We start from the raw sequence: 17892 nt of genomic DNA, 5'->3' as shown, positions 1-17892 counted from the left end.
AGCGAAGGCCTGTCGTGACACTTTTCAATACTTTAATTTGAGACAACTTTGGAGGACAATTTAAAAAAAACTACGGAACTCAGAAAAAAACAAATACCAGAGCCGTGTATATTCACTCTATCTTATCCATCGAGGCGACTTTCGTGAACATCACATTTCAATCAAAGAAACAGGAAGACTTGAATGACACCTTATCGGTTCGCTTAAGTCACACACGCGAAAACCTATAAAATTTAGGGTAAACTTTTGAAAAAGTGAGGCGTTCTTAACTGATCCAACTAACATAGCTAGGAAGAACACGCCATAGAAAAGGTAACTACAGAATAGAACTTTGCGGCACGATCTTTGGGAAAACTTTATAACTCCACGAACTTACCTGATTTTTGGCAATCTCCGAGTTTGGCCGCCATTTTGAAGGACTTTTCAACATGAAGCGTAACAGATATAAACCAAGAGGGTAGATCTAAAACCGTCTGAAATACATACGGAAGCAATTCAAATGAGCTTTTCTTTCAATTCAAGCGGTAAAATTGGCAATTGTTTGTTAAACTTACCACTCCTACATTTCCAAGCGACCATTTCTGCCAACAATTCAAACACTACAACTAGTGTTCGAATTCCCCTCGTCGATTCCACCGTAAGAAATAACCTGTGTCACCCAAGCTTCGACTCGAGTGTGAAGTACGAATCACACAACACAACTGCTTCATCTTCGAGGCAATATCAGCCTGGTTATTTTACTTTCTGATCGACAAGAACGGCGATCACGAAGCGATTGCCATGTTTACCTAATCAACGAACCGCTGACCAGCCGCTAAGTGAAAACAGTACGGCTCAGTGGTGAGGGGGAGGGTGTGGGGTGAGTGCGGGCAGATTATCAGAAGATTTTTGGGAACATTCCAATATATTCATTAAAGCATCATAATATGCATTGCGATTCTCAGTATTTGTGCAAAAGCATGCTTTGTGTTGCAGAGCTAGACAACTTTTGTTTTGCTCCGGGTATTCTTTTTCTCTTTAAATACATTTCGTTCCAAAAAGAATCGGCATCAGTTCATATATTTATAAACAAATCTTTACCAATGTAAATAAATGTGTTCAGATAATCGAGATAACCATTGAACCTCTTGTATCGCATCAGCGGTAAAGTTTCTTGTCTTTGCTCAACTCCGAGAGCGTAGAGCGGCAAAGACGCGACACACGAGTCACCAATCTCGCGGCTTCTCCATGCTCACAGGATACGCGTGACCTCACTATATTTAAGAAAAATAAGAAACTGCTCGCAATCTTTATTCCGTTTAACTATTTCATAGGAGTGACGCGAGTCTCTTCAATTGAGTGAGAAAGTCATAAACCCATTCTTTGCCTAGGGAGCATAACCACAGACCACTCATGAATTGCTCCCTTGGCGCGGAAATCAGTGAAATCGTATCAAGTATACAAAGTTAGAGCGAGTTCCTTTGGACCTCCCGTACTCGTATCGCGTTGGCAACATATAACTACAAGAAGAAGTCTTAAAATATGCTAGATAAATTGTTTTCATACTTTCTGAGAAACTAAAGAAATTCGGGAGCTTTCCTACAAAGAAACTAAAATGGTAGGTAACTGACTTAGTTTTTCAAATAATTTACAATAACTGAAAATTTGAGTGTCTGTTTGTGGACCTTACGTCTTGCCCAACAATATAGTTGCAAAGATGTTTTTAGTTTTCCCACACGATTAAGCTCTTTTCTTGTAACCTGTCATCGTTTCACAAACACCACGGCAACGGAAAACCTTTCCGAGCCTCTTTAAACACCGTTGTTGTCCAACCACACCTGTACTGATTTTAAAAGAGAACACTTGCGTCCCATGTATTTGCCCAGTGGTTGTTTTGATGACATTCAGGCTACACCTCCTAAACTTCGTGATCCCTCATGGACCCCAGCTCAGAGGTTAGATGAGAAAGTTTGCTCCAAATCTCAACACGAAACGTACTTACAAAGAATTGTAAAGGGTAACTGAAATGAAAAAGAAAAGGCGTCCTGCATAGTAGTCTTTCAAATTTCTTTTCAGCCAAGAGGGAGTCGTGCAGAGGCATGGGGCGAAAGCAACCAAAATTAGGAGCAGGCCGAGGGGAGGAGCTTACTAGCCGGCCTTTTCCATGTTTTTGTATATACAAGCGTGGTACACCAAACATTTGGTTTACTTATAAAACTCTTTGTCGTAGTCGTATGAAAAAGAATGAACAATAAATTTGAAAATGAAAACGTAATAGGAATATAGAGGCAAGACCGATACAACGTAGATAAGTTTTAAGACGGAGCACTATATATCGGCTGGCCAAACCAGCCTTCCTCAGGTGCTTGAAGAAGGCCGAAGTTCTTCTGGTTCCTGAAGACGTTGTATTCGTTATTTTGGGCCGATTAGATCATGGCTGATCCAACGTACAAGAGAAGGATTATCGCTCACGGTTGCTTGCTGAACATTTCAAAAAGAATAGGGTTTGGTGATAAAAGGTCAGATCTATTAAAGGTATGAGCTGAGAAAAAAATGGCTCACTTAACAATTTTATGTCGAGCTTATAAATGGGAAACACTAAAAATAGTACATTGCTAGTTTTATTAACGCCATACGTAAATGAAATTGCTTACTGTTGCGGAAAATCATATTTTAGAGTCAGCTTTGTATATAAAGCAATGATTTTGCATGCATTCTTGGCAACAGCAGAAACGACTTAGAAAAAACAAATATAAGTACAGTGTTCATACCGCGCAATGTGGCATAAATAAAAGTTTCTGGTAAAATAGACCCCTTATTTTATACCACAGAAGACAAGCAAAAAGTAATATGGGCACCCCGGTTAAAAATACATCTATAACTCTATTAATTAATACCAGTTCTGATTTAAAGGAAAAAGTTATGAGAACAAAATAAAAGTAGTCCGTACCACTAAGCATACCTTCACGGTTTAGACTGGGAGTCCCAAAGTTTTTTAAGCATGTATTCTTATATCTTATGACGATAAGTCCCCACCCACCCCACCCCACAGCGTTCTGTTTTCACTCGGCGGCTGGTCAGCGGTCCGTGTATGAGGTAAACATGGCGATCCCTCACTGAACACTGTTCTTGTCGATCAGAAAATCAAAATACCAGCATGATATTGCCTCGAAGAAGAAGCAGTTGTGTTATTTGATTCGTACTTCACATTTGAGTCCAAGCTTGGGTGACAGAGGTTATTTCTTATGTTGGACTGACGAGGGGAATTTGAGCACTAGTTGTGTTTGAATTGTTGGAAGAAACGGTCGCATGGGAATGTAGGAATGGTAAGTATTACGAATAATTTCACATTTTGCTGCTTGAATAGAAAGTAAAGTTAACTTGAATTGCCTTCGCATGTATTTCTGACGGTTTTAGATCTACCTGCTCGATTTGTGTCTGCGACGCTTCATGTTGATAAGTCCCTCAAAATGGCGGCCAGACTTGGAGATTGCCGAAAATTAGGTAAGTTCGTGGAGTTATAAAGTTTTCGTAAAGGTCGGGCCGCAATTTTTTTTCTGTAGTTACCTTTTCTATGGCATCTACTTCCTAACTATGTTAGTTGGATCAGTTAAGAACGCCTCACTTTTTCAAAAATTTGCCTTGAATTTGATCGGTTTTCGCGTGTGTGACTTAAGCGAACCGATAAGGTGTCATTCAAGTCTTCCTGTTTCCTTGATTGAAATGTGATGTTCACGAAAGTCGCCTCGATGGATAAGATAGAATTAATATACATGGCTGTGGTATTTGTTTTTTGCTGAGTTCCGTAGTTTTTTTTTAATTGTCCTCCAAAGTTGTCTCAAATTAAAGTCATGAAAAGTGTCACGACAGGCCTTCGATCGAGTGAAATTTCATTTCCGTAAAACTTTGAAAAATAAAGAGATCCAATCAAACTGATTGTGGTTTTATTATAGGCATATGAATGTCTTACAACCCACAAGAAATGAGGGAAATCTGTGTCTCAAGCAAAATTGACCGGACCGCTTTTACAGAGACACACTCTTAATAAGGGTCAGTTTTGAGGTGTTATAATTCTTCATCTGTAGGTTCTTGAGGTTTGGCAAAGCCGGATGAGATTGTGTTACAAAAGGCAATATTTTCTTCAGTGCGCGCGCTATTTTCTTTGTTTCAGAGTATACTTCTCTCCTGAAGTAATAACTCCAGAGGTACGTTTCTCAAAATAGGTTTCCTTTATTCTCGAAGGCTATTTTGAAACTCTGTACGTTTTTGCTAAACGTGGAGCGCGACAAATTCGTTCTTAGGAGGCGTGGGGCTTCTCCTTCTACAAATCCCTTATTAACGCTAGGTGGAAAAAGTTCATCTAGTACAAGGTCTCTGTCTCTCTATTATGCGTTCGCATGTCAAGGGTCAATTCACAGTTGAATAACTCGCGTCTAGGAATATAATTACTGACTTTGAAAGAATTCATCCCGCCGTCAGCTCTTAAAAATTAAAGAGGTTAACTCAAACCAATTATAAACTCGGCATTCCACTGCAACTGCAATAATTGAAGCTATGTTTGGAGATAAAAAAGGAATTTTAATCGGTTATAGCTATGATATGCTACTTGTCTTTTTTCAAAGTCACTCGAATTTACTCAGGCATCCCATTCATTGTTGATGTACGATTTAAAAAAGTATAATAAAAAAATACCAAGTGGCTTATAGGCTCAGCTACACAGAGGAGTGCTGTCGTTCGATCCTCGTTAATTTACTGACCGGCTCACTGACCGGTCAACTGACTACCTAGCCAGTAAGACGGTAAACCATCAGATTAAACTGACAAGGTGAAGTGTGACTATTAGCTGACTGAAAGACGAGCTAACTATCTGCCTGACTGTATGGCCGACTGTCCGCTTAACCAGTAAACAGGGCCATAGACTAATTGATTTATATTATGGCTGCCTGGATCAAGGTGCCTGGGTCGATTGATTAACTGGCAGTCGGATTGGTAGATCAAGCAAGGGACTGGACCATAAACAGATTTTACAGTCATTGATTTGCTCTTTCCTTTTGCCTCAGACACTTTCCAAGAGCCAAATACATTATCACTAGTATGGAGACCGTGAGGGCTAGAGAAAAATTAAAAGACTCGAGGAAAAGAGAAAAATAATTCTAGTAATATGTACTGTTTGTGGTAATATCAGAAAAGTCTACCTTTTAATTTCTTTCTCGCTGATCGGGTTAATGTTTACATTATTTTAGTAAGCTAGTTGTATGATCTCTTCATTGCATGGTTACAAGGTAACTGGAAGGGAACATATTGTGCTATATCTGGGTGGGCGTGTTGTGCCAGTTCATCTTCGTTTCGTTTTGTTATGTCCGTTTTTGTTTATTTGTTGTCAAGTTGTTCTCTTGTCAATTATAACATATGTTTTTATCTGATATTCTAAGTATGTTACTCTTGGTATGTTTCTACAGACCATAGTTATTAGACCAAATTTAAACCTAGTAGATAAAGGGGAAAACCAACGGCATCACAGGTGCAGCCAGCTTATTGTCCTGCACACCTGGGCCTACAACTTTTTTTATGGCACGCTTGACTTTTGTTATATAACTACTGCAATTTTGAAACAAAAATCGAACCCTGTTAAGGTTCAGGCCTACGACAAGTCGAAAAGCTGGCTACGCTCGGGATATAATAAGACATTTTAGTCTGCATGCTGATCTTTACATGGAAGCTATTTCCTATCATTAATAATAATATAGCTGAGTAGATGTTTTGATTAGGGACGCGTCACAGGTTTTAAAACTAATGTTTTGCTCATTTCCAGGGTTTTGTTTTAGCTTATTCGGAGCTTACTTTTAGTTTAGAAGGGATTAAATGTCCCTAAAAAACTTCCTTTTTAGCGCTCTACGTAAGTATTTTTCCTCAAAACCGCGATTTAAAAAAAATGACATAGATCATAGTTGACCAAAGCAAATGTTTAACACTTAAATTAAGCTTCGAAAGTTCAGTTTCAATGGTACCTTTAGTTTAGAAGACAGACAAACAGAAATAGGACAAACATTTAAAATTTTATTGGGTCCAAGACGTTCAGTCAATTATCCGAAACTTTAGCGTTAAAACAATGACCTAATACTTATTTTTTTTATAGTTTTGTTTTGACTTGTTCTAAAGAATCTCGTTGCGTTTCAATCGAAAAGAAAGCAAAAAAACATTTAGAATATGAGGAGAAAAACTTTGATATGTACGGGACAAGGTAATCCAGTAGCTCAGTTCTAGAATTTTGCGTTTCTCGTTTCCGAGTGTTTGTAACTGAAACTAAATTTAGATTTTATTAAGTACCTTTAATATAGAAAATAACAAAGAGGGTTATTAGTGTGATAATAATATTAGAACAACAACGGGCCTGAACAAGTGTTACCGGAGATTTGTCCGTATAACAGAGACTTAGATAACTCATGTCTAGGATTTTGTTGAACTCGTTTAAGAGTATCTCGCCCTCAGATTGCGTTTCAATTGAAACGAAACGAACAAGCATCTAAAAGCAAGCATCTAAAATTTGACAAAAAAAACTTAGACTAATGTACAGGTCAAGACGTCATTCACTAGATGTTTGGTAGTAGGTTGGTAATCAAATCAGTGGATTTCTTTCATAACTCGTTAGCGTGCATAGGAGTCACTAGTAGTGAAATTAACGTGAAGATTGGGCTGCAGATTATATTCAAGAACTTAGAATCATAGTTAAGATTTCAGTTTGTGGACATCAGGCAGTAAAACAATAGTTTGAATGGTTCATTAACACAACTCGTCAAGCGAGTAATCAGAGTGCGAGTCGGATTGTTTGATTTCATTATTATCTCTAGTTCAAAAATATAACTGAAGGACAAAATGCAAGAGTTAAAGATTTACTTGAAAAAGACGTCCGTTATGAAAGATTTGGCTGATATTAAATGATCTACGTAGCTAATTTCTAGAGTTTTTATAACTCGTATGAGAACATTATGGTAATTAAAAGGTAGATCATGTCACTTCCGCGATGTTTCGACGTTTGTCAAAAGCACAGATTATTAAAAAATAGAAAGATGTTTGGGGTAACGAACAATAAGTTAGTTATGGGATGTTTGGTGGTACAACAACAATTTGAATAACTCATTTCCATAACTTTAAGCTATTTATATTAAATTAAGCTAAATGAATAAAACCGACGAAAGTGTGGGAAAAAAGAGGAAGAAAAGAGGAAAAAAAAGGATAATTTAATGGGTAAGACGTCGCTTATTAGAGATTTAAGTAGAATACAAATAATCTAAATAGCTCATTTCTTGAATTTTTACAACTCTTTTGCGAACATTGTAGTCATTAGGAATTACAGTGACGCCTTTCATGGCTTAAGCCTACTTCTCTACATTATTCGTCATTATTATTAACATTAAGTATATATAAAACAGAAAAAAAGGTCGTATGATGCCACTGAATAGATATTTGGTAGCGTTTTTAAATCTAATTTTGTAGTTCTTAGCTAGATTTTTTCAAACTCATATCTAAATTTCTAGTGAATTGTAGTATGTGGTATTCAAACTGCTTGATAACTTCAAACGTAATCATCAAACATGGCTTTTGCAGTAAGAATATCTTAGAAGCAAAACTGGCTTTCAGAGAAAATGACACAGAGTTAAGAACATGGGGTCATGCATGATTTACTGTAAAACTAATACTTCAATAAAGCATCTTAAAGACCTTACACGAGTCCATTCATAGTTTGCCCCCATAAAGGTATTCAAGTCTCGCATCAGCTTCATCTGCAGTATAGATTACGTCACAATGGCCTGTGTCAAGTGAAAATATACAAAAATTCTTTCTGTATCTCTTGTTCTAAAAGAACCTTGATGGGGAGGGGGTGGGTAACTATCTTTGAATTACCTATAACATTGAAATTTTCCTTCCATAAATGATTAGTTTGAATTTTTTTCCAAAAACTGAGCAGTGTCCTTTTGAAATTATAGTGTATCTCCTTTTTACGCGACTGTTTTAAGGGGCTTGGTTACCTCCCAATGTGAAACAAGGGGTAATCAGTACATTTCAGGTGGAGTTAGGAAATATTTTTAGGTTTTCTATTTTCTATCAGACTTTCTCTTGGAGTGCAAGGATGGGGCATGGGGCTATTAACTCAAAACACCTTTGAAACAATGTGTTGTTTTAACCGTATTATTCCCACATATTTCTTAAGCAGGAGATCTTTACTGCACTGAGATTAGTAAAGAAATATTTGCTGCACCGTGATTGGTCAAAAAATCTTTACTGCACTGTGATTGGCCTAAAAAAATTTAACTGCAGTTAGATAGCTCTCGCTTGGCTTTGCCTTTTGGCTACCTTGCGATCGAGCACTCTACACTGGGGTTGCCATGCACTTAGCCTTCGGGCGAAGCTCATCACCTTAGTTGTGATTTGAGCACTCGCGCATGGCAACGTGTCTGCATTTGGTCCCACAAGTGTAGCGCCCAGGCAATGGTTTATTCCAGAGCTTGGCCCAGTGCCTGCACTGCACTGATGAGACCCACATAGGTCGAAACAGTGTGCACTGTCTGCAGTTATATATATATATGATGTAAACAAAGATCTGTGACGTAATAAGTCAATAAACACAGATCTGTGACGTAATAAGTCTATAAACACACTTTGCTATACCCAAAGAGCCGCAAGAGCGGTGAAACGCGTAACGCAAAAGCAAAGAGAAAGAAAAAGAAAAAAAGGACTCTCGTTTTTCATACTAAAATAAATGAAAAACGAAAGTCCTCTTTTTCTTTTTCTTTCTCTTTGCTTTTGCGCTACGCGTTTCACCGCTGTTGCGGCTCTTCAGGCATAGGAAAGTGTGTTTATTGACTTATTAAGTCACAGATCTAATTGTAATTACAGCGGTTATTGTAATTCGAAGCACGCGCGAACAATTAGCGTAATTTCAAATCATTAAGAACGGGTTTATATTTAGAAATAAAAAAATCTTTCTTTGTTTTTTCTTGTGACCTCAGAAGGGCCGAGAATCTTGTAAAACGGAGAGATAGTGAGCTGAGGGGTCAATCCCGCAGCACATTCATCAATATGTTTGCTGACTCCCAGCATACGTGTGTGCGGGTCTCTAATTTGTTGTTTGTGGAGTGTCACACTATTTCTCAGGACATCACCCGTTTCTCCCATATACTTATGTCCACATCCTGCACATGTTCGTTCAACATTAGAAGTGTTTTCCTGACCAGCTGAAATACTTTGGGATTGTTGGGATTGTAATAATGGTAAGAACACCGGTAGGTCAAATTACAACCGGAGGCCTTTTTTAGGGCAGGGCCGCTACAGCAATCCGAAGAAAACTTGACGTCGGAGATGTCTAGGGAATTGACAAGTGAGGACTGTTTCTGCAATTTAAGGATAGTGAATCTATCTTCTAAAGAACTTACAAAAAGGCAGATCAAACTTTTATCGAAGGGTCTCAAGTTTACGCCGACTCCAAAAAAAGACATGTGTGAAATCAGCGCCGATATACAAAACTCCTGCACGAAGTTACAGAAAAAGGAATTTTTTGAAGATAAATCGGACGCCTTAGACACCGATGAAAGTCTGGCGAGAAATAAAAGTAACTGTTGCCCTCCTAGAAACATAAACATTATCCTAGACAATTATATAGATTTCCTCACAAAATTTCTACTCGAAGAATTACAAGTGAAAGACACCAAGCGGTTCAATCTGACCAAAGAGGAGCACAATGCCCTACAGGAACTTAAAGGGGACTCTGAAATAATTATCTTCGAGGCTGACAAAGGAGGAGCAGTCGTAGTTATGGACCGCACATACTACGCCCATAAAATACTCGAAATGCTGAATAACTCAGGAACATATGAGGAAATTTCCGCTAACAAGGACAAAAATGTTATGAAACTTTAGAGGGAGTTAGCAAGTAATCACAGTCACAACCTAACGGAGAAAGAGGTGAACTACCTCTGCCACTTTGATTTTAAAACTAGTGGTTTCTATGACCTTCCAAAGATGAATAAAAGCGAGATCATTCGCCAGGAGGCTGAAGTCCAAAAGAAACCATACATCAGAGTTCCTAGGCCAGCAGATCTCAAATTCAGGCCCATAGTAGCTGGTCCTAGATGTCCAACGAGTAGACTCGGTAACTATGTAGACATCCTTGTTTACTTCACATGTCCGAAGTTATCTGAGGGGCGTTATCTATTTCCTCAATTATTTACCAAAGACAGTACCGGAAAGTACAATATTGGTCTCCTTTGACGTGACTAGCCTGTACACAAACATCAACCACGAACTCGGCTTAAAGGCCATGGAATACTGGATCAACAAATATCCAGGGAGCCTTAAGTCACGTTTCAGCAAAGAATTTATCATCGATTCAATCCTTTTAATATTGACGAATTATACTTTCACCTTCGATGATAGAATATTTCTTCAAAAGAAAGGTACTGCGATGGGAACGAAAATGGCTCCCAGTTATGTAACCCTTGTTCTCGGGTATTTGGAGAACGAATTATACAGCCAGGTCTCTGACAAAATGGGAGAAGAAATATGCCATTATGTTTACAAAAACTGGAGAAGATTCTTGGATGACTGTTATGTAAACTGGCCTTACGGTGAGAAAAAATTAAAGGAGCTTCATGAAATTTTAAACAGCCTAGATGTCAGCATTCAACTTACTGCTGAAACTAGCTGCAAAGAACTCCCGTTCCTTGATGCGTGGATAAGAAAAGACAATACTCACCTAACAACCGATATAAACCGACGGATTCATTCCAATGCCTCCCATATACATCCAGCCATCAAAGACACACTAAAAATAACGTACCATACAACCTGGCTCGGACGATATGTATGATTATTGAGGACCAGGACAGAAGGAAACGGCGCTTCCACGATCTCAAAAAAATCCTGCTGAGGAAAAAATATCTAGCTGAAATCATTGTTTACAGTGTAAACAAGGCCCTCACCCAGACAACGGAAGAGTTAAGAGTTGTGAGAGAACAAAGTACCGAAAATAACCTCCTTTGTCTCGTAACAACTTACAATCCCAACAATCCGCAAGTATTTCAGCTGGTCAGGAAAACTCTTCCAATGTTGAATGAGAACTCCTCATTAAAATCCATTATGACCAAGATTAAAGTAACTCAAAGTCAGCGACAACCCAGAAACCTAAAACAGATGTTAAAAAACTCCTATTTCTCTAAGCAAAAGGACGCTGATCCGGAAGTTAAAATTTGTGGAACAAAACGTTGCGGAACATGCCCCTATTTAAAACAGGGTAAAGAATTCACCTTCTTCGCCACGAATGAAACATTTCGGATAAAACATTCAATGAACTGCACATCAACAAACTTGATTTAGGTAATAATTTCTGCAGGATTTGGACATAATTATACAGGAGAAACGGGTGATGTCCTTAAAAATAGAGTGACACTCCAAAAACAACAAATTAGAGACCCGCACACACGTATGCTGGGAGTCAGCAAACATATTGATGAATGTGCTGCGGGATTGACCCCTCAGCTCACTAACTTTCCGTTTTAAAAGATTTTAGGCTTTTCTGAGGTCACGAGAAAGAACAAAGAAAGATTTTTTATTTCCAAATATAAACCCGTTCTTAATGATTTGAAATTACGCTAATTGCTCGCGCGTGCTCCAAATTACAATAACTATTGTAATTACAATTAGATCTGTGACGTAATAAGACAATAAACACACTTTGCTATGCCTGAAGAGCCGCAACAGCGGTGAAACGCGTAGTGCAAAAGCAAAGAGAAAGGAAAGGAAAAAGAGGACTTTCGTTTTTCATTTATTTAAGTAGCTTTACTCGACACAGAAGTTTACTTTGTATATATATATATATATATATATATATATATGTATATTGAGAGAGAGAGAGAGAGAGAGAGAGAGAGAGAGAGATACAAACTACTTAATTGTAAATTCGCCTTCAATACGTTCACGTTTTATTTTATAGAAGTATTTATGCCAAGCTATATAGCTTTAAATCTGAGATACAGAAATACAGGCAGAGACAGAGGAAGACGGAGAAGGAAACATTAGAGGTCCTATGTCATCTCGGCCTGAAAATCGAATAGTGTCAGGATTGGAATGATATTTTCTGACGTGCAAGTAAAATTGGTTCTCCTCACGTACTATGTTTAAGGTTCAGTTGTTCTGTGTACCATAATCATTCCAACAAGTGTTTTCTTTTTTTCTTTGAAACCTAATATAGTGAATCCAACGCTGGAGCAAGCACCAAAGACGCAGTTTGTATTTTTGAACGGAACCTCTAGCCTATGGTGCCCAGTGAGAGGTGCGCCGGCTCCATACGTTGTATGGAGAAAATATGGTGTTGCTATTCAAAATAGTACCAGCATAACATTTCAGCTTAAACTAACATCGGAAAAAAACGTGAATTACAGCTGCGAGGTACAAAGAGATGGAAAGGTAGTTAGAGGGAACATCAGCCTCAGAGTTGAAGGTGAGGTTTCATCTCTTCGTAGAACTATATCAGTACTTTTCATGACTGGATTGTGTAAACCTCCGTGAACTTTTTTATTTGCTCACTTCTTACCGCACAAAAAGACGGTTAAGTAAGCTACTTTGATTGTGGAATAATCTTTCACCTTTCAAAGTAACTTTCAATACCCCCTTGATTTAACTTGTACGCTATTTATAGTTTTGAATGCTTATTAGTGGTAAGGTAGTTATCTGTCGAAGGAGACAGCATAAATGATTGGAAACAAAGGATATTCTCTCATTTACACGCCTAAACTTATTGCTATTTCAATTGAAGTTACCATTCCACAGTTTTTCGATTTTGGTGCCTGATTACAGTGTACCTGAAGTTTATCTTTAACTCGGTTTTTAAACCATCCTCGTTCTTATTTCTGGGTAGTGTACATTGTGATTTTAAAGTATTCCAGTCTAGTCTTGGTAACTGAGATCTTACCGTTACATTCCATTCAAATGGAATATTCTTCGTTATCAAAACAAGTGACTTAGCCCTTTCAATTTTTGAGAACTTTAACTGCCAATATGAATCATCTTTACGATTGTTTTTAACTTATTTTAGAGTGTCCAGACCCGTGCGAATGCGACGTCTTCCAGCAAACTATCATGAGTGTAAACTGTAGTGGAAAAAAACTTAATTCAATTCCAAGAAAATTTCCTCTTGCCATGGCAAAATTGTGAGTACGATAACAAAGTTATGAACACCAAGAAAAGATTGATCTCGGGGACTACTTCCCCACTACAAGCTCTGTTCTCAGAGGAATCCCTCTCATGCTATTGTAGAACTAGCTCCATCTTTAAGGCCTTATTCCCAAAAGGAATCCCTTTCATGCTATTGTAGAACTACCTCCATCTTTAAGGCCTTATTCCCAAAGGAATCCCTTTCATGCTATTGTAGAACTACCTTCATCTTTAAGGCCTGTAACTGCCAAAAGGCATGTCCTTTCGTGGCCGCTTACAGTAATGATTTCAAATGCTCGATAGAGGAAGAGGTTTGAACTGATAAGGAACCAACAAAAATACAAGTTTACAAAATGCAGAAATATAAAACTGAAAGCGAACGCGATGAACATAATAACTAGGAACTTACATTGTATCGGTGCTGTAGGTCGCGAAAAAAGGGCAACTAAACCAGATGTTCTCTCGGTGAAATCAACGATGAAACTAAAAGGCTTGAATATTACAACATGTAAATTATAGCAAACGCGGGAAAGAAAAACAAAACGTATTCCCGAGGGAGTACTAATAAACTGAAATATAATGCAAAGAATGCTAAATTCTACATCCCGGCCCCTAAGTGCGAGATTGAACTAAGCGAGTTACTTACATATAATGAATTACAATAAACTACTGCTAAACCTTAAGTATCAGTGCACTCCATGAAGTCTACTTAGCGAAAAAGGCTAATTGAAGGCTGAGTACAAATGAACTTAATGTTTCTCAGTTATTAGTGTTCTTAGGACATTCGTTTTCAACCAAAACACAGAGCTTGTCGACGGGTCTCTTGTAGACAGCTGTCTTGGCGAACACTTTTACCTGGCGAACAAAGCCTCTTTTGTCGGGAAAGGTTTCAACAACTCTACCGAGCGGCCAGGAATTGCGATGCGACTCAGATGCGACCAGAACGATCTCACCGACGGCCAAGTTCCTCTTTGGGTGCACCCACTTTTGTTTAAGTTGCAAAAGGGGAAGGTATTCCCTACTCCATCTCTTCCAGAAGATGTCCGCTAAATATTGCACTTGCTTCCATCGATGACGCGACAGAGAATCTTCTCTCTTGAATAGACCGGGGGGTAAGGAGACTTCTGATTTGAGCAACAACAAGTGGTTAGGCGTCAAGGGCTCATTGTCGTTCAGATCGCTGGATACGGTGGTAATGGGTCGGCTGTTCATGTCCGTTCACTTTAATGTGTGAAGTCCACTTCACACATTAAAGTGGCCAGGCTTTCTTCGTCCGTAGTTTACTCTCGCAGCAGCGCTTGTAGGATCTTCCGAACGGCTCGGATGCATCTCTCCCAGATACCTCCAAAGTGGGAACCATAGGGAGGGTTGAAGTACCATTTGATGTCCTTTTGTAACAGGGAATTGTGTATCTTTTCCTGATTCCATTCTGAAATAGCGTCACGCAGCTTCTTCTCACCACCAATTAAGTTTGATCCGTTATCCGAGTAGATCTGCTTCACTTGGCCTCTTCTTGCAATGAAACGTCGCAAAGCCAATAGGAACGAGTCCGTACCTAGACCATGTGAGATTTCGAGGTGCACGGCACGGATTGCTAGACATGTGAAGATCACACGGCTTATACTATTTTGCGAAACGAAACGAAACGAAACGAAACGAAATTGTACTATTTTGCGAAACGAAACGAAACGAAACGAAATTTTGCGAAATGGCGTTTTTTCGCCTTTATTTAGTAAATATGTCTTCTTCGTCCGAAACAATATGTGTCCACTAATAAAATAATCAATATTTCTAAGAGCCTAATCACCTCTCATTTTATCAACCATAATAGTACTCGTTTCGCAAAATAGTAATTTTGACAGAATTACTATTTTGCGAAATGGCGTTTTTTCACCTTTATTTAGCAAATATGTCCTCTTCGTCCGAAACAAAATGTGTCCACTAATAAAATGATCAATATTTCTAAGAGCCTGGTCACCTCTCATTTTATTGACCATAATAGAACTCGTTTCGCAAAGTAGTAATTTTGACAGAATTACTATTTTGCGAAATGGCGTTTTTTCACCTTTATTTAGCAAATATGTCCTCTTCGTCCGAAACAAAATGTGTCCACTAATAAAATGATCAATATTTCTAAGAGCCCGGTCACCTCTCATTTTATTGACCATAATAGAACTCGTTTCGCAAAGTAGTAATTTTGACAGAATTACTATTTTGCGAAATGGCGTTTTTTCACCTTTATTTAGCAAATATGTCCTCTTCGTCCGAAACAAAATGTGTCCACTAATAAAATGATCAATATTTCTTAGAGCCCGGTCACCTCTCATTTTATTGACCATAATAGAACTCGTTTCGCAAAATAGTAATTCTGTCAAAATTACTACTTTGCGAAACGAGTTCTATTTTGGTCAATAAAATGAAAGGTGACCAGGCTCTTAGAAATATTGATCATTTTATTAGTGGACACATTTTGTTTCGGACGAGGAGGGCATATTTGCTAAATAAAGGCGAAAAAACGCCATTTCGCAAAATAGTAATTCTGTCAAAATTACTACTTTGCGAAAGGAGTTCTGTTATGGTCAATGAAATGAGAGGTGACCAGGCTCTTAGAAACATTGATCATTTTATTGGTGGAAACATTTTATTTCGGACGAAGAGGACATATTTGCTGAATAAAGGTGAAAAAACGCCATTTCGCAAAATAGTAATTCTGTCAAAATTACTACTTTGCGAAACGAGTTCTATTATGGTCAATAAATTGAGAGGTGACCAGGCTCTTAGAAATATTGATCATTTTATTAGTGGACACATTTTGTTTCGGACGAGGAGGGCATATTTGCTAAATAAAGGCGAAAAAACGCCATTTCGCAAAATAGTAATTCTGTCAAAATTACTACTTTGCGAAACGAGTTCTATTTTGGTCAATAAAATGAAAGGTGACCAGGCTCTTAGAAATATTGATCATTTTATTAGTGGACACATTTTGTTTCGGACGAGGAGGGCATATTTGCTAAATAAAGGCGAAAAAACGCCATTTCGCAAAATAGTAATTCTGTCAAAATTACTACTTTGCGAAACGAGTTCTATTTTGGTCAATAAAATGAAAGGTGACCAGGCTCTTAGAAATATTGATCATTTTATTAGTGGACACATTTTGTTTCGGACGAGGAGGACATATATGCTAAATAAAAGCGAAAAAACGCCATTTCGCAAAATAGTAATTCTGTCAAAATTACTACTTTGCGAAACGAGTTCTGTTATGGTCAATAAAATGAGAGGTGACCAGGCTCTTAGAAACATTGATCATTTTATTGGTGGAAACATTTTGTTTCGGACGAAGAGGACATATTTGCTGAATAAAGGTGAAAAAACGCCATTTCGCAAAATAGTAATTCTGTCAAAATTACTACTTTGCGAAGCGAATTCTACTATGGTCAATGAAATGAGAGGTGACCAGGCTCTTAGAAATATTGATTATAATATTAGTGGAAACATTTTGTTTCGGACGAAGAGGACATATTTGCTAAATAAAGGCGAAAAAACGCCATTTCGCAAAATTTCGTTTCGTTTCGTTTCGTTTCGCAAAATAGTACAATTTCGTTTCGTTTCGTTTCGTTTCGTTTCGTTTCGCAAAATAGTATAAGCCAGATCACACCATACCTCTTTACGAGATTCCACCCACGACGGACTTGGAATGGGCCAAAATAATCTACGCCCACTGATGTAAAAGGTGGCTTCTCGGCCAGCACGCGATCTTCAGGTAAATCGGCCATCTTCTGTTGGCAAAGTGGTGCCTGGCGGCGACGGCAACTGACACACTTCCCCAGAACACTTTTCACAGCTGAACTTCCTTGGGTGATCCAGAATTTCTGCCTAATGGAAGCTAGAACGTGCTCTCTACCGGAATGGCCGCATGCCCTGTGGTAATCGTCAATGATCACTCTGGCAACATGATCTTCTCTCGGAAGAATAACCTGGTGCTTTGATTCTGCGGGTAATGATGCTTTACGCAGCCGGCCACCAACGCGCAAAAGCCCATCCATAACGACTGAGTCAAGCTTGTACAGGCAACTACTCTTCTTAACTGGTTTTTCGGGATGGTTGAACTCCTCGGGGAAGGCTCTTCTCTGTACATGCCTCAGAATCTCTTTCTCTGCTCTCTCGATCTCTTCAAGGGTCATGTAATTTGGAATATCGCGGTTTAAACCTTTGTTTTTACTCGCATTCAGAAGTCTTTCCCGATAGCGCAGGAGCCAGGCAACAATTTTCTTTAGGCAGAACCAGAAAGAACATTTCTGGAAATAACACAACAGTGGACAGCTTTGCTTGACTAGTGAGGACATGCACACCTTAACATCCGTCTTTACTTCAGGATCTCTATCGAGTACGTTGTTAAATGCTTCGGTCTGCATTGGCCGCATATGTTCGGGCTTCCAAAGGTATTCCGGCCCCATTAACCAACGCCGCTGACTAAGGAAGACGTCGGCTGTCAACCCTCGAGAGACGTCGTCGGCAGGACTCATGTCGCCACTCACATGGTTCCACTGATGGGGTTCAGAGCCATCACGAATAAGTGCGACTAAAAAACTAAAAAACTAAAAAGCTAGAATTTTACAACATGTATTATAGCGAACGCGGGAAAGAAAAACAAAACGTATTCCTGAGGGAGTGCTAATAAACTGAAATAGAATGCAAAGAATGCTAAAT

At 38.6% G+C, this 17892-nt stretch overlaps 3 protein-coding genes across 3 annotated transcripts; 1 reads left to right on the top strand and 2 right to left on the bottom strand.

Annotated features, from left to right (window-relative positions):
* The first annotated feature begins 9336 nt into the window (after positions 1-9336).
* LOC148739892 (uncharacterized) lies at positions 9337-9894 on the top strand. The gene has a single exon (XM_088749597.1). It carries the CDS (start codon positions 9337-9339, stop codon positions 9892-9894), a length of 558 nt encoding a protein of 185 aa, XP_088605723.1.
* A 4050-nt stretch (positions 9895-13944) lies between these two features.
* LOC148739891 (uncharacterized) lies at positions 13945-14397 on the bottom strand. The gene has a single exon (XM_088749596.1). The coding sequence runs from the start codon at positions 14395-14397 to the stop codon at positions 13945-13947; it is 453 nt and encodes a 150-aa protein (XP_088605722.1).
* Positions 14398-14465: 68 nt separating this feature from the next.
* LOC148739890 (uncharacterized) lies at positions 14466-17606 on the bottom strand. Its single transcript, XM_088749595.1, has 2 exons — positions 16846-17606; positions 14466-14808 (listed from the first exon to the last, which is right to left on the bottom strand). The coding sequence occupies exons 1-2, from the start codon at positions 17604-17606 to the stop codon at positions 14466-14468; spliced, it is 1104 nt and encodes a 367-aa protein (XP_088605721.1).
* Between the last annotated feature and the right edge of the window lie 286 nt (positions 17607-17892).

Source organism: Stylophora pistillata, chromosome 2, assembly GCF_964205215.1.
Source record: "Stylophora pistillata chromosome 2, jaStyPist1.2, whole genome shotgun sequence".
NCBI lineage: Eukaryota > Metazoa > Cnidaria > Anthozoa > Scleractinia > Pocilloporidae > Stylophora > Stylophora pistillata.
Note: the sequence above shows the minus strand (reverse complement) of the source record. Positions and strands in the feature narration are given on the sequence as shown.